The sequence below is a fragment of the Furipterus horrens genome, unplaced genomic scaffold (genome assembly GCF_987537825.1).
Source record: "Furipterus horrens unplaced genomic scaffold, mFurHor1.1.pri manual_scaffold_12, whole genome shotgun sequence".
Classification (NCBI taxonomy): domain Eukaryota; kingdom Metazoa; phylum Chordata; class Mammalia; order Chiroptera; family Furipteridae; genus Furipterus; species Furipterus horrens.
This window is the reverse complement of record NW_028327182.1, coordinates 71,205,437-71,232,067: the sequence shown is the minus strand read 5'-3', so window position 1 is coordinate 71,232,067 and position 26,631 is coordinate 71,205,437. Positions and strand designations below refer to the sequence as shown.

General features: G+C 39.9%; 1 protein-coding gene across 1 annotated transcript in view; it reads left to right on the top strand.

The window, feature by feature from the left end:
- The first annotated feature begins 466 nt into the window (after window positions 1–466).
- Window positions 467–26,631, top strand: part of TUBGCP3 (tubulin gamma complex component 3) — a 118,750-nt gene continuing 92,585 nt past the window's right edge. Inside the window, exons 1-3 of the mRNA XM_090258319.1 lie at window positions 467–740; window positions 21,326–21,433; window positions 24,976–25,043. Coding sequence (XP_090114445.1) covers window positions 665–740; window positions 21,326–21,433; window positions 24,976–25,043 — 252 coding nt within the window. The 5' untranslated portion in view covers window positions 467–664. The remainder of the gene's footprint in view (window positions 741–21,325; window positions 21,434–24,975; window positions 25,044–26,631) is intronic.

Here is a 26,631-nt window from a genome sequence, read left to right as displayed (position 1 = left end):
GTAATGTAGGAGGATGGTGAGAAACCATACTGCTCTTATGAATAGCTACATAAAGTAGCTGGATAATGTCAGTACTTAACTAAATATTAAAGTAATACAATCCTGTATTTCTTTAAACAGACTTCTTTCATCAAAAGTATGACTCGAATCGATGACTTAAAAATATATATATATTATAATATATATATATATATTATATATATATATATATATATATATATAAAGGCGCTACTGGGCACCTAGCACTTTCACAGCAACTCAATTCTCATCCTGACGTCGGGGACCTTAGAGGTCTGAGCACTGAGAGGAACAAGTGCAGCCAGCAGCTGGGGCGGTTTGGTGCCGGAATTTTGTGGTGGTGGTGGCGGCGGGGAACGCGCGGTGACCATGGGGGGAACTCTTAGGCCAGAGCACGGGCAGTCCCGAGCGCCCGGAAGAAGTGGGGCATTGTGGGAAGGGCCCAGGGTTTCGGCGGGTTCCGTTAAAATGGCGCCCTTGTTGCCGGGGGTTTCCGCGGGGCTTTAGCGTTTGGGGGACGTAAAAAGCCTGCGGGGCGGGCACAGGCAGCCCCAGCGCAGCGGGACCTCCTGAGTGCGCTGCGCTCGAGGCAGGTGGGCTCGGGCCGGCGGCTCCGCGGAGCCCCCGTGTGCAGTCTGGGGCGAGGATGGCGACCCCCGACCAGAAGTCGCCGAATGTCCTGCTGCAGAACCTGTGCTGCCGGATTCTGGGCAAGAGCGAAGGTAGCGGGGCTGAGCTAGGCGGCTCGGGGTCTGGGGCGCGTCCTGGAGGCCGGTCCCTGCGAGTGCAGCTGGAAGGCTCCAAGGGACTGGCGGGGCCGGGGCAGGGCAGCCCAACCGCTCCGCAGGCCCAAGGTAGCGGAACCTCGAGAGGCGCGGCCGGCTAGTGGGTTGCTGCAGCGCCCGGGGCGGGGGTCGCTGCTGGGGTTCTCCTGGGGAGGGAAGGAGGGTGGACCCTGGGGTGGGCTGAGTCACCACCACTCTAGCGCTCTGATTCTGAGAGTGAAGCCTGGGAAGACGTCATTCGCGAACGCGTCCTCTAAAGTCACAGGACAGGGCAGGACGCTTCCACGTTTATTTGGGTGGAGAGAGCGGTGGACTGGTCCCCAGTCACACGTCTGTGACAGCGCTGAGTGACGCCGCGGAAGGGCATGTCAGGTGGCGAGCCACATCATTTTCCCCTTCTCTATTTGAGTATGATGTGAAGTGGGTGCTTAACGACCTTTACCTGCTATATTTTTCTACTAGAGGGCTGAGGGTTGGATTTGATACAAAGCTTTTTCTGGGGCGTTTACATAGCGCATACTGCTACCCAAACCTCATTCTGTGCAGTATGTTAAAGCATTCATTCTATGGTCGTGGTACTGTAAAAAATGGCACAGGTGTGTCGTTTCTTTATTTGCTTTGGCGGCAGGGAGTAGGGGTGAAGATGCACCATGAAGGAATTTTCTGGGTAATAGTAGCAACTAGGTTACTTATTCCTTAAGCACCATAATATGGAAAAGAAATTGTGCATTTTTTAAAATTACATTTAAAATATTGGGACTGTATTTTGACCTTCATGATTCATGATGATCAGTGTACATAACTTATTTGATGTTCAGTGATAATCTTAGGGGCAAAAGATGAAATCTTTTTGTCAGTCTATTAAATGACACTGACTTCACACAGATGTAGTTACATTATATGAAGTTTCACTGTCAAGAAAACTTTGGGCATCCCTATCCCCAGGCACTGTGCTAGGTGCTGGTGATACAGAGCTCTACAGACAAGTCATTCCTCTTACATTTTAGTTGAGAAGACTTGATAAAGTAGCTAAATGTATAATGTCGATTACTGATAAATGCTCTGATAAAAATAAAGCAGGGCAAATGGACGTTGAAGGAAGAGGTGAGGGAAGGCCTATGAGGAGGTGTTTAAACACAGACCTGACTGGAGTGAGGGAGGGCCCTGTGAACATCTGGGGAGGGTTCTGGGTAGAGGGTACAATGGCCTTGTGATGGGGTGGGTGGGTGGGTGGTAGTTGGGCCAAACCTGTGGTGTGGTCTTTTGTGTTTGTCTCAGACTCTTCTGTTTGTGAATCTCTGGTTACCTATCTGACTTCATGTTCCTAATCATGGGAGAAACCAGAGCTAAGATTGTTGGTTACAACACACTTGCTTTATCATCAGTGTTTTCATTATACCAGTGGGTCTTAAATTTTCCTCTAAGGATAAACCACAGATTCCTATCGTCACAACTGGACTTTGAAGGCCACTCATGAGGTAGCATGATGTTTCTCAATTTAAAAAATAATTTAAATTTGAGACTTCTTTTGGTTGACTGAGTTTCAGCCTTCCAAGGAGGTTGAAATACTCATTTTTAGCAATGTTGTACCATCCTATCTCCATTTAGAATTGTGTTAGAGTTGAGAATAAATAGGCTTTCTATGAGATCCTGAGGGGATCCTCTGAATAAAATAGAAAATCCATTAAAGATGATGCTCTCTCTTCTCTGTTCTGGACAGCAAGGATTGCCAAAGCAATCATTACAGTAGTCCCTCTCTATATCGCGGTTCACTTATTGCAGCCTTACTGTATCGTGGGATTTTAAAAAATATATTTAGTTATTTATCACGGATTTTTTGCTATGTCGCAGGATTTTGCTGTATTGTATACGTATGTTTTTAAAGTTACGTAGGTTTAAGAGTGTAGAATATGTTTAAGAACATAAGTAGTGTTTATAAAAGTGTAGGAAATGTTAATAAGGGACTGGGAACGGTTTATAAGTGTGGGAAGGGTTTATAAAGCCTTAAAATATATATAAATACTAAAATAAATGTAAGAATCCTACTTCGTGGATTTTCACTTATCGTGGGGGGTGGTGGTGTCTAGAACGTAATGCCTGCAGTAAGTGAGGGAATACTGTATATTCATAATTATAAATAATGCTATTAATGAAGAATTTGTAAGTATTTAATAGTTTGCCTTGTTCTATTTTAATTTGTTCTACCTTAGTAAAGGAGCAATATTGATTGCTGCCTTTATAATTTTGGAATTAAAATTTTTTTTTTCTTGCCCTGGCTGGTGTGGATCCGTGAATTGAGCACCGGCCTGTGAACCAAAGGGCACATGTCTGGGTTGTGGGCCAGGTCCTCAGTTGGGGGCAAGCGAGAGGCAACCACACATGATATTCTCTTTCTCCCTCCCTTCCCTTCTCTAAAAATAAATAAAATCTTAATCATTATTTTTCTCTTTATTAGTGGGTATTTTTTCTGAAAACTAAGTAGAACATTTGATTAATTACTTCATTTTCTAATGACATGGTACAGTTGGTGTTTACTTTTGTAATATATTGCTTTTTTAATACTATGAAGTTGAGGCATAATAGACATTTGTTACTTTTAATGTGAATTTCATGTGAGTCAATTTTTCATACAGTGCTTAAAAAATAATTTTTACAGTTGGTTTCAAGGGATCTTCAGAAACAAAGCACCTACCTGTAATGGTGCATGACATTTTTATAATGTGGTATAACCATTATTTCCTATCTTTTCGACCTTATAACAGCTGTGAATTGGCTTGAAACACATTAACTGCCAACCAGTGACAGGGAAAATCTAACTCCACCTTCCTGTCCCTTACCCACAGCACATTTTACTTACTATATCTTTGGATAGTCATTATTGCTCTTTTGGAAACAATGTGCTTGATGTTAGAGTGTTTCAATTCTGTCAGAGTCAACACTCCTTTTTATACTCCAATACTTTGTATCCTCTTTCGAACTATGAGAAAAAGAAGAAATAATGGATTTTTTATTAGATAAGTATTTCAACATAAATGCTTCGGAGTATGGTGCACTACATATTGAAATAAGATGTTTGTGCTAATCTGTAACACCTGTTTGAATGTACCATGAGCCACAGCGCAGAGAGATAAAGTAATGGTATCTTGGTGATTCAAGGACCATAAGTGGTGCTGCTGTTGGTTTCATGATTTTCCAAAGCTGTTGATTCAGTTCCAAATAAAATATGGTCTTCTCTTGATTATATACCTGGGAAAGTCAATGCACTTTAAATATACATTACAACTTATATTAAATGTATATTAAAATGTTCTCTCAATGTCTATTAACATGTATATTGAAATTTAAACCTTTTAGGCTTTCTTTGAAAGTTGTACTTAATGGGTTTATTATTTTTATTTTTAAATGCATTAGTATTTGAAAATGGTCTTGGTTTAATTTCTGATACAGTAAATATTGATAGAGCAGTGATTTTCAACCAGTGTGCTGCAAGAATTTTTAAAACATGCAGTACCTGACTACTAGGGGCACTAATGTCTCTTCCCTTAGATTGTCAAATAAAAAAAAAGACAACAGCCAACACAGCAATAGCTGTCCAGTGTGAATGAACCAACATTATACCTATTTTTTGGTCAGACTGGCAAAAAATATATTTTCTGGTGTGCCACAGAATTTTAGTGATTAGTTTGTATGTGCCATGAGATGAAAAAGGTTGAACATTGCTCTTTTAGAGCATTGCTTTTCAACTAGAGCTGTGCATCAGAATCACCTGTGATTACACAAGAAACTGATAACGTTGCACGTGGCAAGGGGACCTGGAGACTAGATAGTAGCTGAGGGAAGAAGACTTTTTTTTTTTTTTACTGTATCTAATGTTATGCCTTTGGGTTTTGAATTCTCTAAATGTGATACTTCATTCAAAATTAATGTTGTGGATCTCATCTCCAGAGATTCAGATCCTGTAGATCTCTGTTAGAGCTTGACATCTGAAATATTAAACACATAGTCATTCTGTCCTGCATGTGGAGTGGGAAATTGATGGTTTAGGTGCTGGACAGAGCATTTATGGTTTAGCTGGCTTGTCTCTGCAGTTCACTCTCCCTTTGTCCTGTTCTTTAGAAAAACAGTATCATGTACAGACAGGCCAACATATAGAGAAGATGCAGGAGGGCAAAAAGTTAATGTCCTACTTAACAATTCAACCCCCCCCCCCCCCGCATCACTTTCTGAATCCCTAGAAACCATACAACTGTATGGTTTTTGTATTTACTTGAGTTGTGCTTATTTTTGTACATCAAGTTCATTTGTCTTCTTTTACCTGGATGTCTGTATAAATAACCCTTTTGGGATACAAGAGGCAACCATCTAAATGCTCTTGGGCCCACATCTAAATGTTCTTTGGAGCCTTCACATTTGGTACTGAGATCCTGCAGTTCTACTGCCTTGCTTGCCCTGGTTTTGCACCTCTAGTTCCTTTTCTACTCTGCAGCCAGGGTTCTTTCTAGACAACAGATCTGAAGAGATCTGTTGATTTATTCTCTATTTGTAATCCATAGGATGAAGACCAAGTTATTTTCCTTAAAGTTAAAAGTAAAGGGTGCTTTATTGAGTTGTGATTTTCATGGCTGTGGTAGCTTGCGTTTAAACAACATTTTTAGTTTAATAATAATAAAAAATAACATTTATTGAGTATTTACTATATGACAGACACTGTGCTTACACTGTGAGATACTGTAGTGTGTTTAATTCTCAGATGACTCTGGGAGGTTGGAATAATTATTATGAACCTCAATTTATTGATGAGGAAACTGACTTGGAGAGATTAAGTAGTTTGCTCACTGCCATCCAGCTAGTGGATTGCAGGGCCAAGCTAGAACCCAGGTCTCTGATTCCAGAGCCTGTTATCTTGAATTAATTCATTCCTACTCTTCTGTATAGAATCTGACAGCTTATTTCTCTTTGTGCTTAGTTGAAATAGGCAAGACATAGTCCTGCCCATGGATGGCCTCTCTCCACCAGCTTGTTTTTAGAGAGTTTGTGTCAGCAGCACAACATCTGCTCCCGGGTACTTGTCACACAATGTACCCTTGAATTCACTGGTGTTCCGTTCTTAAATATTTTCAGAGGCCTGGCAGAGGAGTATTATTACCTACCTCCCTTTCTAGGCTCCTAATAATCACCCACCCCTCACACATACCCAGAGCATATAGGAGGTAAAAGTATAGCACATTTCTTTGGTACTTTGTGGTCAAAACATTGAATACTTTAATTTTTAGTCTTGGATTAAGCCAGATCATCAAAGAGGTACAGTCTGGACCTCTTCATCTGGAACTGGATGACTTTGGCTTTTATGATTTGGATTTTAGAATCCAATGGCATTGGCCTCCTTTGAGGAATAGTGTACTAAGGAGCACAGTGAATCTTAATTTTGTGTCCTTTTCATCTGTTTCTTTGGCTTTTCACAAGGCAGGCTTCTACCTATCTTAAAGTTCACTTCTTTAGGGAGGTCTTCCTAGCCAACCTATTTCATGAAGTCTTCCCTGTTATTTGCACCCATGGTGTCCTGCTTATTTTCCTAGTAGCTCTTATCACAGTCTAGTTATCTTGTGTATTTACTTGCCCCATTTTTTAAAAGTATTTTATTGATTATATTGTTACAATAGTTTCAATATTTTTCCCCTTTGCTCCCTTCTGCCCAGCACCCCACCTCCCCCAGCAATCCCACCCCGCTTAGTTCATGTCCGTGGGTCATGCATGTAAGTTCCCTGGCTTCACCCTTTCCTATATTAGTCTTTAAAAAAAATTAATTTTTTATAACATTACAAAATAACCATTCCACCCTCTCAGATTTAAGACCCTTTATAATCTTATAAAGGACAATGGGTGAAGATCTCGTGCTCCTCTATCTGCTTCAAGCTGGATATGGTTGTTGTCCTACCTACCCTTGGGTCCAGAAATTCCTAATAAGAGTGGGGGTGTGGAGGGGAGGGTGGCCTTCCCTCATGGGGAAGGATCTTGCAGACTCCAGGTCGGTTGGCTGTCCCAGGACAACGGCATTCTTGGTTTAACAGGCTGGCATCCTTGTTGTATTCTGGGGGCAACAGATTTGGCAACAGGGTTAAAGGCATCATTCAATCCATAACCACTAGATGACAAAAGGCAGGTGTTAATTTTTCAATGTCCCACATTGGGGAAAAAAAAGGGGCTTCTTTGAAGGAAGGTGTGCAAGGCACGTCACACTTGTCCAAAACCCTTTTGCCCACTATACTTAGTTTGGGCTGAGGGGAATATTTTAGGTTACCCCCCCGCCCCCTCCCCCCCCCATCATACCTCTGGGCCTTTCCTATCCAAGCCATTAGGATAGAAAAGAGAAACCAGTTTTAAAGTGAAGCCCACAGACCACCCCATACTTCACCAACCCAGCCACTTAGTTCAGCCAAACCATTGAATCCCAGGAGGCAGCAATGCAGACAGGATTAAGTGAGGCCTATACGTGCAGACAATCACTCAGGTAATGAGATCATAGGCTTATGCCCTCTGAAAACAGAACACACGAACACACATGTTAATTTATGCAACATAACCCACAAACCAGTCTCCAAGTCTGCAAGATGGTCTTATTGGAAAGACATCCAGTTGTAAGGCATTTGACATTCTTCTTGCCTGTAAATTAAGCATCTTTGATGATGTCACAGACCTAGTTTAAATTTCAAATGAAAACATTTTAAATGAAAAGAAACTTTAAAGACGGTTAGCTGCACTACTTTATAGTCTGCCACTGAGCATTGCGATTTTCCTTGAATTGCGATTTTTCTACTTAAGATTACCCTCCTTGTCATTAAAGGGACTGCATTAAGCCCATTTTTAATTTATCCTGTTCATTTGCATAAACACAACAAGAGCAGCAAATGATCACATATGATCTTTACATCTGCTTTGCTGGAACTTATACAAGGAACCTTTAGGGTGACTTTCAGTTTACCCATCAGGGCACAGGAGCTGAGCCACATGCCTGCCATTCAGTCTTGCCTGTAAACACCTGTCTTTTTCATGTCCTTTGGGTTTTCCATTGTGCCTAAAGGTCCCTTCTAGCCATCTTTCAGGAAAGCAACCTTTGTTCCTCCCCTGGAAAAATTGCCATGGACCGCACAACCAACCAAGGTACCAGGCCTTTTTTTTGTGTTTTTTTTTTTTTTAGAAGTTTTATACACTTTTAATTGATATAAATGAGCAATAGAAGAGTATATGTATGTATTCTATTAATAATTAGAGGACTGATGGAGAAGAGGTCGGCAGCCGTCCGTCTCGAGAGACGATGGTGTAGCTTCTTAAGAGTCTATCTGCACCGCCGAGAATGGCTGTGCAGTCCGACTCGGGAGTGACACGGTATCTGTCTCCTCCCGTGTTAAATCGACATTTTGCGATGACGCTGGAGTGTCCTCTCCAGTGAAGCTGAAGCTACAGAGCCTGGGCAGGGTGATATGGAGGGTCTGCTGTTGCCCATGCAGCAGACCCCCCCTCTCTTCGCAGCTGAAGGGTCCAAGGGAAAGACTGAGTCAATACAGCTTGGCTTCAGGTGCGCCGCAGGAGTTGCCGGTGTTGACTACAACGTCAAACCGCCTTAGGGACTCCGGCTCCGGATTTTCTGTCGGGGTTTACTCCCTTAGCCTTTCCCCTGAAGAGGTATGCCGCAAGGCAGCGGAGGTTTTTTGGAGTCAGAGTTTTCCTTCTCTGATGTGCCCTGACTGGAAGATCGAACCAGCGACACTTAGCTCGCAGGCCGACGCTCAATCCACTGAGCCAAACCAGCCAGGACGGAGAAGAGGTAGGAAATAATATATATATATACCAAATTCCTCCTTTTTAAAAAAATATGCTTTATTGTTTATGCTATTACAGTTGTCCCAATTTCTTTTCCCTTTGTTCCCCAGTGACCCCTCTCCCTCAAGTTGTCCTCCCTCTTAGTCCATGTCCATTGGTTGTGCATATAGTTCTTCTCAATATCTTCCTATTTACTCCACTCCCTCCTACTATGCTTAATTCCTGTACCATCTCCTTCCCTTTCTCCCCTTCCTTCTCCCCACTGACCTCCCCCCAAAATGTTCTCCATACCTGTAAATCTTTTTTTTCCCTCTCTCGTTGCCTTAGTCTGCCTTTGTTTCAATTCCCTAGCTTCTGTTATTGGTTGTTGTGATACAGTTTTCATTTTAAAGTTCATAGTTTTGATCCTCTTTTCTCCTAAACAAGTCCCTTTAACAGTTCATATAACACTGGTTTGGATCTGATGAACTCCTTCAGTTTGACTTTGTCCTGGAAGCACATTCTCTGTCCTTCTATTCTGAATGACAACTTCGGTGGATAGAGTAATCATGGTTGTAGGTTTTTGCTTTTCATTACTTTCAATATTTCTTGCCAGTCCCTTCTTGCCTGCATAGTTTCTTTTGAAAAATCAGCTGACAGTCTTATTGGGACCCCTTTGTATGTAATTCTCTTCTTCTCTCTTGCTGCTTTTAAGATTCTCTCTTTATCCTTAATTTTTGACATTTTGATTATAATGTGTCTTGGTGTGGTTCTCCCGGGGTCCAGTTTTTTTGGATCTCTCTGTGCTTCCTGGACCTGTAAGTCTCTTTCCTTCCCCAAGTTAGGGAAGTTCTGCTTCATTATTTTTTCACATAATTTTTCAATTTCCAGCTCTTCTTCTTCACCTTCTGGCAGCCCTATTATTCGGATGTTGGCCCGCTTATAGCTGTCCAATAAGTTTCTGAGCTTCTCCTCATTTTCCTCACTTCTCATTTCCTCTTTCTGCAGTGGTTGACTGTTTGTTCCTTCCCTATGTTCTGATTTGTTGATTTGATCCCTGGTTTTCTTGCCCTCACCACTAGTTTCGTATGTGTTTTTGTTCATTTCAGCAGGACTAGCCTTCATTCCTTCTGCATCTTGTTTAAGATCTGCTGTAAGGTCTGTAAGCATTTTTATAAGCAAGGCTCTGAACTGTGCCTCAGAAAGGTTTCCTATCTGCTGCTTCGTTAGATTAGATATTTGCTATCTGGTCAGCTGCGTCACTGGGATCTCTATCATGATCTGTGCCATCCTGACAGTTTTGTGTTTACCTTTGTTTCCTGGGCAGGGCTGTCACACCTCCTATGCTAAAGGGGGCAGAGCCCCATGCACTTGTCATAGCCGGGCAAACTGTCTCACCATGCTGTGGTGTTTTCTGCGGGGGTGGGGGTCCAAGATGGTTTCCTGCCATTCAGTCTCCGCTGAGAGAGCAGGAGCCTCCTCCTCTGTCCCCACCCGCTCTGGGCCTCACAGTCCAAGGCAATGGAGGTCTGCCTTTCCCGGCTTTGGAATCGCAAGCTAACGGGTCTGGTCTGTAGCCAGGGGTGCTCCTCAGGTTCTTCTTGCCTCCCCCTAAATACAGGTGTCTGTGCTTACTGCTGTCCTGCCTCAGTCACTGCTGCTGCTGCGGACAGCACACTTGAACTCTTCCCCCTGGCTTCGCCCCTCCTATCTGTCTGAAGAGTACCACTTCTTTATAACTTCATACATTGGACTTCCATTTATTTTCTGGAACTTCTGGTTATTTCTGGTTTTGCGGTAGTTGTGGAGGGAAATGGAGCATATCAGTCTTTTGGCTGGAAGTCTCCTGTGTTTGTTTCCGTGTCCCAGGGAGAGGTGTCGCTCCTATACATTGTAAGGGATGGAGCCTTAGGGATTCGTCAGTAACAGGCAACCTGTTTCACCACCTTGTGGTGCTGAATGCAGGGGAGGGGTCTGAGAAGGAATAATGCTGCTTGCCCAACACTTGCCCCTTTTCCAGGCATTTCTCCTACTTCCACACCGGATTGGTGCTCCTCTAGCTGCTGCCCGGCCATCATTCCCAGAGTGGGTGGGTCTGTGGATGTTCTAGGTCCGTGGGGGCCCTTTAAACAAGTGGACTCTGCTGAGAGACCGGCAGTTTCTGCCTCCGTCCCAACCCCCACTGGTTTGCACAGTCAGAAGCAATGAGGCTTGATTTTCTACGGTGCTGGGACAGTGAGCTGCACCGTCTGGTGAGGGGCTGGGAACGCTTCCCAGGTGTCCCTCCTGACTTTTTAAAACGTGTAACTGCGCTTTCTGCCGACCTGCTGGTGTTGCCTCTGCTGCCACCACCACACAGAGTCCTCTCTGCCCCAGCTTCACCCCTCCTACCTGTCTGGATGAGTATTTCTTCTTTATATCTTTGTTTGCTGGACTTCCATGTAGTTTGATTTTCTGGAACTTCTGCTTGTTTCTAGTTTTGAGGTAGTTGTATTCCTTATTAGTTGTGGAGGGAGATGCAGCATGTCTGTCTACACCTCCATCTTGGCCAGAAGTTCATGGATTTTTATGACCTTCGAATGTCAATCCCAGTTCCTCAGGGCTTTTTGGTAACAACCAGAGCCCAAGCATGCCTCCTTTAGGCATGACATTCCAGTCAAAGTCTTGGTCAACAAAACCTCTATTAACAACTGGTCTTATTAGTTTAATGAAAGAACCTTATGTCATTACTTCTTCAGAATGCCAAATTCTGGAGGGATCAGGTAGGGAGAAAAATATGCAGTGTGAAGGAAAATCCTTGTCCTTCTAATATTCACTAAAATTGCATTTCCACACTTTACATTTTCTTTTTTTTTACTTTCCTACATGTGAGGGTTTTTTTTGGGGGGGGGGGTTTGCTGGCCCAGTTATTAATTTAATTTGCTTTCATTTTTTTCCCCCACTAAAAATTTTTGTTTTTCTATTACAGTTGTCCCACTTTTTTCCCTATTGCTTATCCACACCCTGTCCACCCCTTCTCCCACAGTCAGTCCCCATCCAGTTGTCCATGTCCATGGGTCATTTGTACATGTTCTTTGACTAGACCCTTCCCCTTCTTACCCTCTTCCCTCCCTCCCCACTCCCCCCTTGTCATTGTTAGTCTACTCCTTGTTTGCATACCTCTGGTTCAATTTTGCTTGTTTGCTCATTTGTATTCTCTCTAAGGCTGCCTTATTGACCACTCTTTCTGTTCTCTTCTTGTGGCCTATGTTGTTTGACATAGAGTAGGTGCTTATAAATTATTCAATGAATTACTGATTGAGTTTAGTTATACTTAAAAATGGAATGATATATTGGTACTATTAAACTAGAAATTTGTAGTTGACATAGTTTTATATTTCACATTTTAACTTTGATGGTAGGTTCACTAAACAAAGAATAACTACCCCTGCTAATAGTTTTGATTTTGTGTGTCTATCTTTGAAACATAGCATAGGTAGATTTGGTTTAAGAAATAGTGCGTGGATGATAACAGTGGCTTTTCCATATGAAGGTCTGGGCTAGGCACAGGCTTCAGACCATCGTAAATACACTCAAGCAAGCAACAGCTGAGACCAGCCCTTGTACCTCTTGCTGAGTAGTCCCAGGCTCAGACCTAGCAGCAGCCATCTGTGGATCGCTTTAATCTTATGTCAAGGGGTCCCAGACAGAACACAGGTGAAGGCTGACGTTGGCCTGCACCACCTGGGAAACCCCAGAGCCTCTGCACCCAACTGACAGTTACAGACCATGTTGGAGCACCACCCAACCACCTCCACAAGCCATAGAGGGAGGTGATACTGGCCAGGGGTCAAGCCAGTCCTACCAGCTGTCTGGACTGGGTAAATCCTTCCCATTGACCTATTGACAACCATCAAGACTCATCTACAAGAGGAGGGAGTACTTAGCCCACATGGAGGGTACATCTTGAGTACACAGCTTGGGAAATAGGGGAGGCTGTGCCACTGGATTCTACAGGACACCTACTGCATTAGGCCATGCTACCGAGACACGGAATCAAAGCAGCTCTATCTAATACATAGAAACAAACACAGGGAGGCTACAAAAATGAGGAGACAGAGAAATATGGCCCAAATGAAAAACCAGAACGAAACTACAGGAAGAGAACTAAACAAAATGGAGATAAGCTATTTATCAGATACAAAGTTCAAAACACTGGTTATAAGAATGCTCAAGGAACTCAGTACTTCAACAACATAAAGAAGACCCAGGCAGAAATGAAGGATGTACTAAGTGAAATAAAGAACAGTTTACAGGGAATCAATAGCACAATGGATGAAGCAAAGACAACCGATCAGTACAGCAAGAAGAAGAAAGAATCAATAAACTTGAGGATAGTGTAAGGAGCCTCTGGGACAACCTCAAGCATTCCAACATTTGTAACATAGGGGTGCCAGAAGGGAAGAGAACGAGCAAGAGATTGGAAACTGATTTGAAAAAATAATAAAAGAAAATTTCCCTAATTTGGTGAAGGAAATAGACATACAAGTCCAGGAAACACAGAGAGTCCCATACAAGATTGATGTAAAGAAGAGCACACTAAGACACATCATTATTAAAATACTAAAGGTTAAAGATAAGAAAATCTTAAAAGCAGCAAGAGAAGAGCAGATAATTACTTACAAAGGAGTTCCCATAAGACTGTGAGCTGATTTTTCAAAAGAAGCTGCAGGCTAGAAGCGATTGGCAAGAAATATTCAACGTGATGAAAACCAAGGACCAACAACCTAGATTACTCTGTCCAGCAAAGCTTTCATTTAGAATCAAAGGGCAGATTAAGTCCTTCCCAGACAGGGTAAAGCTAAAGGAGTTCATCCTCACCAAACCATTATGTGAAATGTTAAGGGGACTTACTTAAGAAAAAGGTCAAAACTGAACATTCAAATGGCAAGAAATACATAACTATCAACAATTGAATCTAAAAAACAAACTAAGCAAAAAAGCAGAACAGAAACAGTCATAGATGTGGAGAACATTGGGATGGTGGCCAGTGAGAAGAGGAGTCTGGAGGAATGGCGGAAAAGGTGAAGGGATTAAGAAGTACAAATTAGTACTTACAGAATAGGTAGGGGGGTGGTAAGAGCAAGTATAGGAAATGGAGTTGCCAAAGAACTTATATCCATGACACATGGACATGAACAAAGTGGGGGCATTGCCAGAGGGAGTGAGGGCTACTGGGTGGAGGGGGGCAAAGAGGGAAAAACTGGGACAACTATAATAGCATAATCAATTAAAAATTAAATTAAAAAAGCCTAAGAAAGAAATAGCAGTTGGGTTTTCATATATTTTATGATCATTCAAAAAGATAGACTGGAAATTTTGTTGGCAAGCAGATAGGGGAATTGAAGTTCGGCTGAAGAGGTGGACATGAACTAATAAACATATCAAAGATGTAGAGAAAATGTAGAGGCCAAGGACGAGGAGCGTGTTTCTGTTATTGAGAAGTTTTGAGTTTTTGGTAGAAGAAAATTAATAATTAATAAAACTTTTAGAGTGAGGATTTTTTTGTTAAGGGACTTGAGTATGTTGTTAATGAACTATTCTTTGTAAAACTCAGGATCATGGTAATCTAAAAATGATTTTTAACTAGAATAGTTATACAACCAGCCCTTTTTAATGAGTAATTTTCAATGATAGTTTTAATATTTATAAAATTAATATATACTCAGTGTGGCAAAATATAAGGAAGAAAATAAGAACTACGCCTAATCCTGTGACTTCACAAAACCATTTTAGATTATTTCTTTTTGTCCTCCCCGTGTCCGTGTATGCTTTCAGCAAGTATTGAACACATTTCTGTTGATACAGGGATGTTTAAGAAAGACTGTGTGCATATGTGTGCGTTCTTGTATGCAGTTGTGTCTGCTGGAACTAAGAAGGCATTTTGAGGAACTGACATTTAAACAGAGAACCAAATGAAGTGATGGAATGAGTCTTGGGAAGACGTAGGAGAAGAGTGTGTCAGGAGGGTTCTGAGCTGGAAGTGAGCCTGGTGTGCTCAAGGAATGGCAAGATCGCAAAGTGTGGCATGGCTGGGAGAAGCAGGAGATGATATTGGTGAAGCAATGAGGTATCAGCTCATATGTAGGCTATCCTCAGGAGTTTGGATTTTATTATGAGTGTGATGGGTGGGGTTGAGTAGAGCTATGATACTATTTATTATTTATGTCTTAAAAAATTACTCTGCCATGTGAATAATTTATTCTAAGGTGGCAAAAGTAGAAGCAGGGTAATCACTACTTAAGAGAGTTATAGTAGTTATGGAATGATCATATGTGGGATATACTTTTAAAAGTAGAGTCAACAGGATTTTAATAATTGCTTAAGAGCCTGAAATTGTCTTTATTTTCCTTCTCTCCTATCCTCATACTCTTGAATTATCAATCAGATATAGAAATTTTGATTTGAAGTTGTTTTCCTCTGTCCACGCTGAAGGTATTTCTACATTGCTGATGAGAAGTCTGGTGTTAATCTGATTCTTACTTTTTTGAAGTTATATCCCAGCTTTTAAGATTTTCTCTTTCTCATTTCTCTTTATCTTATGAGATTTGGCTATATATGAATTTTGGTTTTATGTTCTGAAATTTTGTCTAAGTTTGAGATTCAGAAGTTTATCTGTATTAGCACTTGGTGATCCATCAATTGAGGACTGTCTAATTATGGGAAAATGTTGCTATATGGATTCCTCCGCATGAATTCTGTTGTCTTTTGTTGTGTTGGATTTCTCAGCTTGCATTTAATTTCCCTTTAGTAGCTCCATTCTGCTCTCAGTCTATTTTTAAAATTTATATTAGCTTAAAAAAAAATTTACAGTTGTTTCCTTTGAGCTGCTAGTTTGCCTTTGACAACCATTATCTATTTGGTCCTGTGAGAAACGCTCACAATAAAAACTGGGACACAGGACTTGAGCAGTAAAGCGAGGCCTTTATTCACGAGTCTGCAGAGCCGGGCGCACCCTCATAGCCAGGAGAATGTGCGCCCCAAATAGACAAAGGAACCTGGTTTTATAGTCTTAGCTTCCCCACCCTGAATTTGCCACCCTAAAGTGATTATTTTCTCCACCCTAAAACTGCCATTCTAAAGTGAGAGCGATTAGCTTCCCCGCCCTAACGCAACTAGTTTCCCCTCCCCTCTCCTTCTTCCCCATTTCTCCATGACCGGATACTCAGGAGGTACAATCTAACAGGTTCATCTAAATGCCCCTATTGTGATTTGTGAATATGCTAATGCTATCCACTCCCTTCTCAGAGATCCTTTAATTACATTTGCCCTTAAGACCCTTTCATTACATTTGCCCTTTGTTACCATTGACTTTGCTACTGGTTTGGGAGTCACTATGACCTTGTTTCTAACAGTCCCTATATTTTGCCTCTTGCAGAGTATCATATAAATGGAATCATACAATATGCAATGTTTTGAGACTGGCTTTTTTCACTTGGCCTATTTGAGATTCATTGATGGTATTGTGTGTATCAATAGTCATTCCTTTCATTGCAGAGTGGTGTTCTATTTTATGAATGTACCACAGTTTGTTTATTCATTCACCCATTGAAGGACATTTGGGTTGTTTCCAAGTTTGGGTATTAGAGATAACACTGCTGTGAAGATATATGCACAGATTTTTATGTAACCATAAGTCTTTTTTTTCTCTAGAATAAATACAAGTGGGATTGTCAGGTCATACAGTAAGTGTATGTTTAACTTTTAAAGACACTGTCAAACTGCTCCATAGTGACTGCTTCAGTTTTATTTCCATGTGAAAGAGCTCCAGGGGCTCTTCATGAATCCTCACCATCACTTGGTGGTGGTAGTATTTTTTATTTATTTATTTATTTAGCCATTCTAATAGGTGAGTGGTGGTATCTCATTTTCTTTTAAATTTGCATTTCCTTAATGACTAATGACATTGAGTATCTTTTCATGTGTTTCTTTGTCATTTATCTTCTTGGTGAATTGTCTGTTCAAAAATTTTGCTTATATCTTATTGGATTTAACCTTCCCCCCGCCCTCACAATGAGTTTTCAGAATTATTTATGAATATCTGGATTCAATCCATTTGTTGGATATGTGTTTCAGCAACATATATTTTCTCAGTATTTTCACCTCTTAACAGTGTCCTTTACATAGCAAAAGTTTTAAATCTTGGATGAAGTCCAATTTATCAATTTTTTTAATAGGTCACAATTTAGGTCTTTTGTGTAAGAACTCTTTGTCTAACCCAGTCTCAAAGATTTCTTCCATTTTTTTCCTCTAAGTGTTGTATGTATAATCTTATGTTTTACAGTTATTATCTTCTATTTGAGTTAATTTTCAGATGGTGTGTGGTACAGAATTGTGAGAAACGCTCACAATTAAAACTGGGACACAGGACTTGAGCAGTAAAGCGAGGCCTTTACTCATGAGTCTGCAGAGCCGGGCGCACCCTCACAGCCAGGAGAATGTGCTTGCCAAGTAGACAAAGGAAATTGGTTTTATAGTCTTAGCTTCCCCACCCTGAAATTGCCACCCTAAAGTGATTATCTTCTCCACCCTAAAATTGCCACCCTAAAGTGATTATCTTCTCCACCCTAAAATTGCCACCCTAAAGTGATTATCTTCTCCACCCTAAAATTGCCACCCTAAAGTGATTATCTTCCTTGCCCTAAAGTGAGAGCGATTAGCTTCCCTGCCCTAACGCAATTAGCTCCCCCTCCCCTCTCCTTCTTCCCCGTTTCTCCATTACTGGTTACTCCAGAGTTACAATCTAACACGGTTATCTAAATGCCCCTTCTGTGGTTTGTAGATATGCCAGTGCTGCCAGCTCCCTTCTCAGAGATCCTCTAATTACATTTGCTCTTTGTTACTAATGACTTTTTACTGGCTTGGGAGTCACTATCTCCTTATTTCTAACAGAATGAGATTCTTTTTTGAGTTTACCAAAGAAAGCTTTTTTTTTAAAACATTATAGTTGCTTTTAATCAGAGCTTTAAAAAAAATATTGATACCTCGGCTCCAAACCAGTAAAATCATGATTTGTGCCCCCCCAATATGTATATATATTTTATATATATGTATATAAAATTTTATTTGTTTTTAGAGTGAGGGGAAGGGAGGGAGAGAGTGAGAGAAACATTGATGTTCAACAGAAACATTGATCAATTGCTTCTTGCACGCCCCCAACCCGGGGACCTGGCCTGTGACCCAGGCATGTGCCCTGACTAGTAATGGAACTGGTGACCTTTTTGGTTTGCAGGCCAGTGTTCAACTTACTGAACCACACCAGCCATGGCTAAAATCAGTACATTAAAAAAACAACAACTTAATTTTAGAATTTTAGATGTACAGAAAAATTGCAACAATATTAAAGATAGTTACTCCACAACCTTTCCCCTAGTATAAGCATCTTACTTTAGTATGGTGTAATTGTTACAATAGTGATACAGTAATATTAACTAAGCTTTGTACTTTATTCAGATTTCCTCATTTATTACCTAATGTTTCTTCACTATCCTAGGGTTCCATCCAAGGTATTATATTACCTTTATCTTTAATGTTGCCTTGGGCTCCTGTGACTCTGATGGTTTTTCAGACTTAAACAGTTACCATTATTTTTTATTTTATTGCCTTGACAGAGGATTAAAAGTCAGGTATTTTGTATAATATCTCAGTTGGGACTGTCTGATGTTTTTCTCATTAATTAGACTGGTGTTATGTATGTTTGGGAGGAAGATCCTAGAGGTAAAGTGCCCTTCTTATCACATTGTATCTAGGGTACACATTATCAGGGTGGCTCATCACCACAGATCTTGACCTTGATCCCTGGCTGAGGTGGTGTTTATCAAGTTACTGCATTGCACAGCACAATTAAGGGGTGGGTATTATGTTTTCCCCACCTCCACGAGGGGGCAGTTAGCCTTTATTTTTTTTCTAAATTTCTGTGGAATCAGTGCTAATGTTCCTCTTTCATTCCTAAGTGTATATATTTTCTTGTTTTTCTTGGTCACAAATGTATGTTTATCAATTCTGTTGATTTTTTTTTAATAACTTTTGGCTTCACTGATTTTTATCATTTTTGTTTTAAATTCCATTGACTTTTGCTCTTATTTGTATTACTTGATAATGTTTATTTTGAATTTAATTTACTTTTTTTAGATTTTATTGTATAAGCTGGTATTGATTTGAGACTTATCTTCTGTTTTAATAAAAGCATTTTGTACTATAAAGTTCCCTCTAAACACTGCTTCAGCTGTATCCCACACATCTTAATGTGTTGTATTTTCATTTTAATTTAGTTCAAGATATTTTCCAGTTTCCTTTGAGATGTTTTCTGGCCAGTGTATTATGTAGTAATGTGTTAATTGACTTCTAAATATTTGAGGATTTTTAGATATCATTCTGTTACTGATTTTTAATTTAATTCTGTTATTGATAGAGAACATACCTTGAATCATTTCAGTTATTTTATGTTTAATAAGGCTTATTTTGTGACCCCCAAATGTAGTCTGTTTTGAGAAGCGTTCCATGTGCATCTGAAAAGAAAGTGTATTCTTTTTTGATAGATGGAATGTTCTGTGACTTAGGGTTAGTTGGGTGGTGGTGGTGTTGAAATTTATATGCTGGCTCATTTTCTCTTCACTTAATTTTTTGATTACCAGAAAGACACTTCGTGTGGTGGAGTCTGTGGGGCTGTCTGGAGTTTTAGTTTTCTTACTGGGTTTTGTTTGGCATAGAATTTTGCAGCACATTGCAGGGCAGTTGTGCTTTAATAGTGGGAAGGTGAGGATGCTGCACTTGGCTAGTAATCCCTTAGTGTAGGAGTTTTCACTCCCAGTGTCTGGGAGGCAGAGCTGGGTCCTTAACATTCTGTTATCAAGCAAAGGGGGGCTCGTTCATGTGGTGCTTTGGTGTGAGACCCAACAATTAGTGTTGAGAAAAACAGATGTTTATTAATAATATTCCACCCTTGGGGAGGCTGGGAGCACTTCAGCTCAGAGCCCTGTTTTCCCACGAGACCCAGCACTTCCCTTGCTCCCCAAAAGGCTATAAGCCAAAACCAAGCACAGTAGTTCCCCATTCCTTATCTGTCAGCTCTCTCCTTCAGGATCTGGGGTATGTTGTCTTTAGCCTCCGTATAACAGTCCAGGAAAACATGTGCTGTGTTACACTGGATCATGGTGAAGTCCAGGAAAGGCACATGTTCTAAGAGTGTCCTCTCCGTATGTCCCAAGTTCCAAGAGTCCAGAGAGAGTGCGGGTCTGCAAGGTGGAGTCCTTGGTGGCTTCGGAGTCAGCTAGAGCTGGCCTGATCAAAGTAGCAGCATTCCTGCTTTCTTACTAGCCCAGGCCACATGGCTGGTCCCTGACTAAACTGTATGGCTGCTGCTTCTCACGTGACTGCTACAACCTGCTGTTCCATCATTCTCTGCTAACATGCTTCTTCCATTGTGCTTCTTCTCATGGCAGACAGCAGCCCTTCTTTCACCCTTTTGAACAGCATGGCCCTCCTTCTTCTCATCAGACTTTGTGGCAGAAGGCTGGGCCCTTCTTCATTCATTCGAACAGCATGGCCCCCTTCCTAATGGCTGGCTCCTTGTGTTTGGCTCCTTTCCTTATGGCTCTCTTCTTCAGGAAAGGCTCAGCTACCTCCTTGTCATTGATATGCAAAGTATCTTAAACAGTATCACCAGTCTTTCTAGCTAGCAGCCTGCTGTAGATATGCAAAGTGCCTTAAAAGATGTATTATTTTCTTCCCCTATTCCCAAAACCATGGGCTGTGGGAACTTTGGGGACCCCTTGCTCTGTTACAAGTCCTTTTGCATCATGTTCTTTGCTGTCCTGGTTTCCCTCCAGACCCTGTTTGGTTTGCTTAGGTAGGGCAGTCAGTAGTTGTCCGCTTGTGTGGGATGGGGTCGAGGAGAAGCTTGTTTTCCATCCAGACTTTTAGCCAGTCCTTGTCCTTCTGCCCTAATTCATCCACATCTTCTGAGGTACTTAGTTCCCTTTCTGGAGCTTTTCTGGGTTTCAGTGTTTCTTCTTGGCCTTCGCATGCTCCATCTCCCCTAAAGCTCGGGACTTTAGGTTTCACTGTCCTTCTGAATCAATTTCCACTGATCCATTTGCTTTCCAGTTTCTCACATTTTGTTGACTTCTCTGTGCATTGTTTCTATCTTGTTTCCTTTGCCCTTGTTGATTTATGCCTTAAAAAACTTTATTCTCAATTTAGTGGGTTTTATGAAGAGAGTGGATGCAGACATCTGGTTTAAGCCATCATTTTTATCTAGAAATGCAAACACAGCTTATAAATTAATTATCCGTTTGATTGCTCCACAGCCCACTTCTGGTTGTTGTTGTTGACTTGAACCTAGGAGCCTCTCAGAGGCTGTCTTTGAGCAGGCTTACTTCTCTTCTGCATCATATTTTTCACTGTGACGTTTCCTGTACTTAAAAAAAAAATGATTATCAGTCCAATTTATTTTCTCTCTCTTAGTATTTTTCAGATTATCTGGCCTATTGTCTTCCTTTTTTATTTTATAGAACTGGTATTTCATTTATTCATTCATTTGGTTTTGACTTAATAGCTTTTTCATCCTCTCAGTTAAAACCTTGGGAAGGTAAAAGGTAGATACATGTGCCCAGTCTACTGTCTTGAACTGGAAGCTCCAGGTGATCAAAACTGGCAATAATTTGCATTCTTTTATTACCTTTCAGCTGATGTAGCCCAACAGTTCCAGTATGCGGTGCGAGTTATTGGCAGCAACTTTGCCCCAACTGTTGAAAGAGATGAATTTCTAGTAGCTGAAAAAATCAAGAAAGAACGTATGTATTTTTCCTAAATGTTATCGTGTGTTGGATTCTTAAACATGTCAAAACTTAAGAATATATGAATATATATATACACACACGTGGAACAGAGTTTATTCTTGTATTAATATTTATTAATTATTGTATTATTTTCCATACAAACAACTGTAAACCTACTTTTGCTCTACCCTCTATGTAGTTCTTAAGGTTCTATTTTTAAAATATGTAATTAGTTAAAAATAAGGACAGTTTAATTCTGTCTTTCGTTAGAACATAGTTCACGAGGATTGTTTTAAATATTATTATAAAGCGCTGGCTGCTGTGGCTCAGTGGATTGAGCGTTGGCCTGTGAGCCAAGTGTCGCTGGTTCGATTCCCAGTCAGGGCACATGACTAGGTTGCACGTCAGGTACCCAGTTGGGGGTGCGTGAGAGGCAACCACACAGTGATGTTTCTTTCCTCTTTCTCCTTTCCCCTCTCTCTAAAAACAAACAAACAAATAAATAAATAAAATTGTTTTTTAAAACTCAGTAAATAATACTATTATAACAACATAATTTGGTTCAAGAGTGTGAGGAAGGTAAAAGGACTTAATATAACTTCCTGCTTATCTTGTGATTTGCAATATTTAATATTATGCACTTTTTGACCAGATAGTATAGAACACTTACTATCTTAGCAGTAAACAACTCTTAGTCAAATAATAGCTTCTATTAATTGTCAACATCCAAACTCATAGTACTTTAGAACTTACTATGTGAACATTTTAATTCTGTATGATACTGAAAGCTTTTTAAAATATTGTTACCTTAGAGAAGAAGGCTTTCCATTGATTAGCATCTGGTTACTAATGCATTCTGTGTAAGGTGGAGCTCTGCCTTCCCTCTGTACTGCAGAGTGTCTAAGGAAGGAAGGCTTTGAGCATAGGGACCAACAAATGAAAACTGCTCTTGTCTGGCTGGAGAGTTGTTTTCTCTGGTGGCCAGTTTCCCCCTTCTCTGTTTTCTGGACTGTATGAGCCCGGCTCCTGCTGCCTGAAAAGCAGCCTCACCTTGAAGGTTGGTGGTCTTCTTGCTGGGGCCTTGTTGTTAAACTGTCTAAATGAAATGGGTTTTGGCCTTATTTCTAAGTGTGTTGGCAAACTGGTAATGACCTTTTAGGAGGTCTATTCTTAGTGGCACAGTTTCCCACCCCAGCTGTTACATTATTAACTATATTCGACCAGTGCTCTGTGTGGATGTCCTTTTTCAGAGCTGTGTAACTGAGCTGAATGGTGAGGTAGCTGGTGCTAGAGTTGAGGCTGTGGCATGTAAGTAACTGGATCTGGCCGTGGCTACATCTACATGTTTAGAGCTTGATGAGCAGAGCAAGTCTGAAGTGATGATTCTGCTGTTATCAGATCTTGGTGTTATTTAGTGTGTATGTCTTATTTAAGGTAGTGGGGCAGAAATGCAGTGTTTATTCCCCTATTATAAGAACTTATTTTCCTTTCTTGTCTATAAAACCAAATGTAAGAATACTGTACTCTGTTCTTGAATTTTGATGATTATTACATTTTAGATTATTAGTGAGAACCCCATCTATATTGGGTACTATATTAACAGACCATTCACTTTACAAATTTACATTTCCAGGCTCGGTGGTCTAAACTCAGTGTTAAATAAATGGCAGCTACATTGTTGCAGTGAATATTGCAAGGAAGTCTTGGAATTTCTTTTTTTTAAGAAGACAACTGTAACCATGTACAGTCTTTTTCCTGTGTATCTTCTGTGTTTTTGAAATAAGACTTGCTGTATATTGATGCATTTTGCTGCTTCTGCCTGTTTCCACCAGGTATCCACAGCTTCTGTTGGGTACCCCTGCCATTAACCCGCAGCGTCCTCAGCTCTGCGTGGCCCAGCTATAGTTTGTAGTATTATTGATGACCCTCTCATGTAATGGTCACTATTGATCTATCATTTTAAAATAATTCTTAGACATAGTTTTTATAGTTTTAACATTTTTGAAACTTGATTAGTTTTTGGTAGATTAGTTGAGTTTGGTAGTTCTATCCTGTGAAATAAAGGAAAAAGTTAAATTGTCTATTTTAGATGGTTTTTATAAAATGCTAATATGTTTTATATTGAAACAAATTGAAAAACTCATCATGTATGATAAAATTTAACACCTTTTAGTTTCTTAATTTTTCACATTGGTGAGTGGGATACATTGTAACTCAGAATTTTTTGCTGTGTTTAACAATCTATTAGATGAAACTTTGGGGGATAAATATTCTGTGTTCATTTTTATTTGTATTATTTACTATTTTGTTGTTCTATGACAACAAATATCTATGGATTAGTGTCAGTCTCATTCTTTAGAAAGAACATCACTTAATTTCATGGTTGTGTTTTTTTGGAGTACTTTTAGCTTTAAAAGGTAGTAAAGTATATTATATTTTAACTGCATTAGTTTTGTTGAAAGCATTTTGTAGGAATACATTTTAAAGATAGTTTTACCTTTCAGCATAGGAAGGCTTGAAAGTGCAGATGTGATTAGGATGATGCAACCTAATGTGGTCATATAATCCGTACATGATAACAGCGCCATTTCCTAGCTAATAAATATGAAAATGTGTTGAATGTCAAACCAGTCATTGTCTTTCTACAAATGAATTTGAACATTTAAAGGTAAGTGAGGTTGGCTGGTGAAATTTTATGGAAGCAGTCCTACGAAATTGGGATAAATAAACACAAAGGTTCCTTGGAGACTACTGAAGCTGTAAGATAGCTTTTAAAAGCGGTGCCTTTTCTCATGAGTATGACAGCTTCTTTTAGAGGCATCTGTGCGCAGATGGTGTGTGCAGTACTGTAGATGTGGGTGAGTGGGGTCTCTTCCCTCAGAGGCCCAAACCCTATGTGTAGTCTTCATGGAATAGAATAGAGCATGGACTTCTCATTTGTATTTGGGGCTTTCAGAAAATTTATAAGTGTAGTAGCAAGCCTACGAAGATGTGTAGTAATAGAATGAATTAGTGGATAAAAATTAGCTAATAAGCTGTTTTGATTATTTCGAAATAGTAGTTGACTCTTAAGTTTGCTCTGTGTGTTAACAGAAATGCTTAGAATGTGTAATTTTAAGTCAAACTATTATAAATGGTATACTATTTTGTTGCCCTTTGAATTTAGGATTCCAAAGATACTTTCACTTCACGTTTCTCTATCCAGATAGCCATTATTAACTAGTTAAACTGATGGTAGTTTTCCTCACTGGATCGTTTATTAATATTTGTAAATAGAATCTAAAAGGTCTCATCATTTCTGTTACTTTAGCTAATTTTTATATAATCTATTTGATTCCAGCCTAAAATAGTCCATATTTTACAAGTATCAGAGAGATTGTATGAATTGACCAAATTCATAGAGCTGAAATGTCACTTATTTTATAGCTCTTTTGATTCTGAAGCTCAGGATTCTTTTCAGACTTCAGTGTTGTCGTTTTCTATAGGTGAAACAGTCTCATAAAAATGAATTTTGGTATATGTGATTAACATGCTTATTTTCTTTTCTAACTTTATAGTTATTAGACAAAGAAGAGAAGCAGATGCTGCATCGTTTTCAGAACTCCACAGAAAACTTCATTCACAGGTATCATACAAGTATTCTGAAAGCCATTGCAGTAATGATGAAGCTATGAGACTGATCTGGGAACATTTGAACGTTTTTCTTTGGTATCATTAAACTTTTCTGTATTGAGTAATGGCTTGTAATGGTAGTTAGAGTTTGCTTTCTAAAAGATTTTCAGTGTTAGAAGTAAGTTTTAGCTGGATTTAATCCTAAATTGCTTATAAAGATGAATGAAGCTACATTGGGAAAATAATCAGGCTTATGTACACAATAACTATGTATTACAGAAGCCTTAATTTTATTACTGGGAGGAAGCACAAGCATAAGCCTATCTTGTTGATATAGTTTATTATTTATCAGGTCCTAATTTGTACTATTACAGTGAATAACTTAAAAATTGATTTTGAACTTATTGTGATTAGATGTTGATACTTGCACACAGTGGTTTTTCTAACCTGTTTTTATAAAAGACTCTGCCAGCTTATACAGATAAATTAATTGAATCTTAGGGTGAGATTTTTGTGATTCTGACTATAAAGGATCTTAGTTCATCTAGCTGTCTCCCCCCTCCTTTTATAGAGAAGAAAGTGAAATCTAGAGAAGTTTAATACTTTGCTCAACAAACATTAGGTTAGTGTTACAATAAAAATCATTGAGTTGTACCTAAGGCTGCTAGTAATTAACTCATTATTTTTCAGGTCTTCCTCTTTATTTATAAAAATAAGCTTAAGTTTATTTGCTGACCATTTTGATTTCTTAATTCAAATTGATTTTGTTGGGTTCACTGTTTTTAGTATGTTTTTTCATCTTTGATAATACTTACCTTGCTGGTTGTTGTCCCTGCCTGTTTCATCACCTCTTGGTTTCCTGTCCCTGTTAAGTTACACACACCTCAGTGCACAGTCCCTCTGTCAGACACTCCAGCAGACTGATCCTGTTTAATACTTGTTCTTCTATGTTTAAAAAGAAGCTGACAACCACCTTTAAATATGTTGTTTGAAGATTCTTTTATGTACAGTTTTGTTTGTTTTTGAAACTTTCTCCACTTTCCACTCCGTATACATCTTTGTTTTTCTGAAACACTTGAGGCTCTAACCCAGGACTCTTATTGCACAGGTAGAACATCTGCCATCTTCCTGATGCCTGCTGGGCATTTTTACACAGACACTCCTTAGGAAACATTCACAGGGCCTTGCAGCTGGGTATCCTGGGAACTGAAACGGGAGCGTACTTTAAAAATTTCCTACCTCTAGGATTCCATTCATATCCACCCACATACAACCTGCGTTTCCTTTGCTGTTCTCTCTTTTGGTAAATGTTAACACCATTCATCTACTGCCAAAGACTGGAAACCAGGATGTCGTCTTGACTCTACCTCTCTACCTGAATTTGGTCTGTCCCCAAGTCTTATTGGTGGTTCCTCTTGCATATGCCTCTCATCTCTCCTTATGGAGTCAGACAGAACTTGGTTCGAATCCTGGCTTATAGCTTTGATTATGTTATTTACTTAAGTTTCACCTCTGTTGCACTCACTCATTTATGGAATGAAGAGAATAAAGCATGTGTCTCAGTGTAGTTGTGATGATTATGGGATATAATGTCCCTCCCT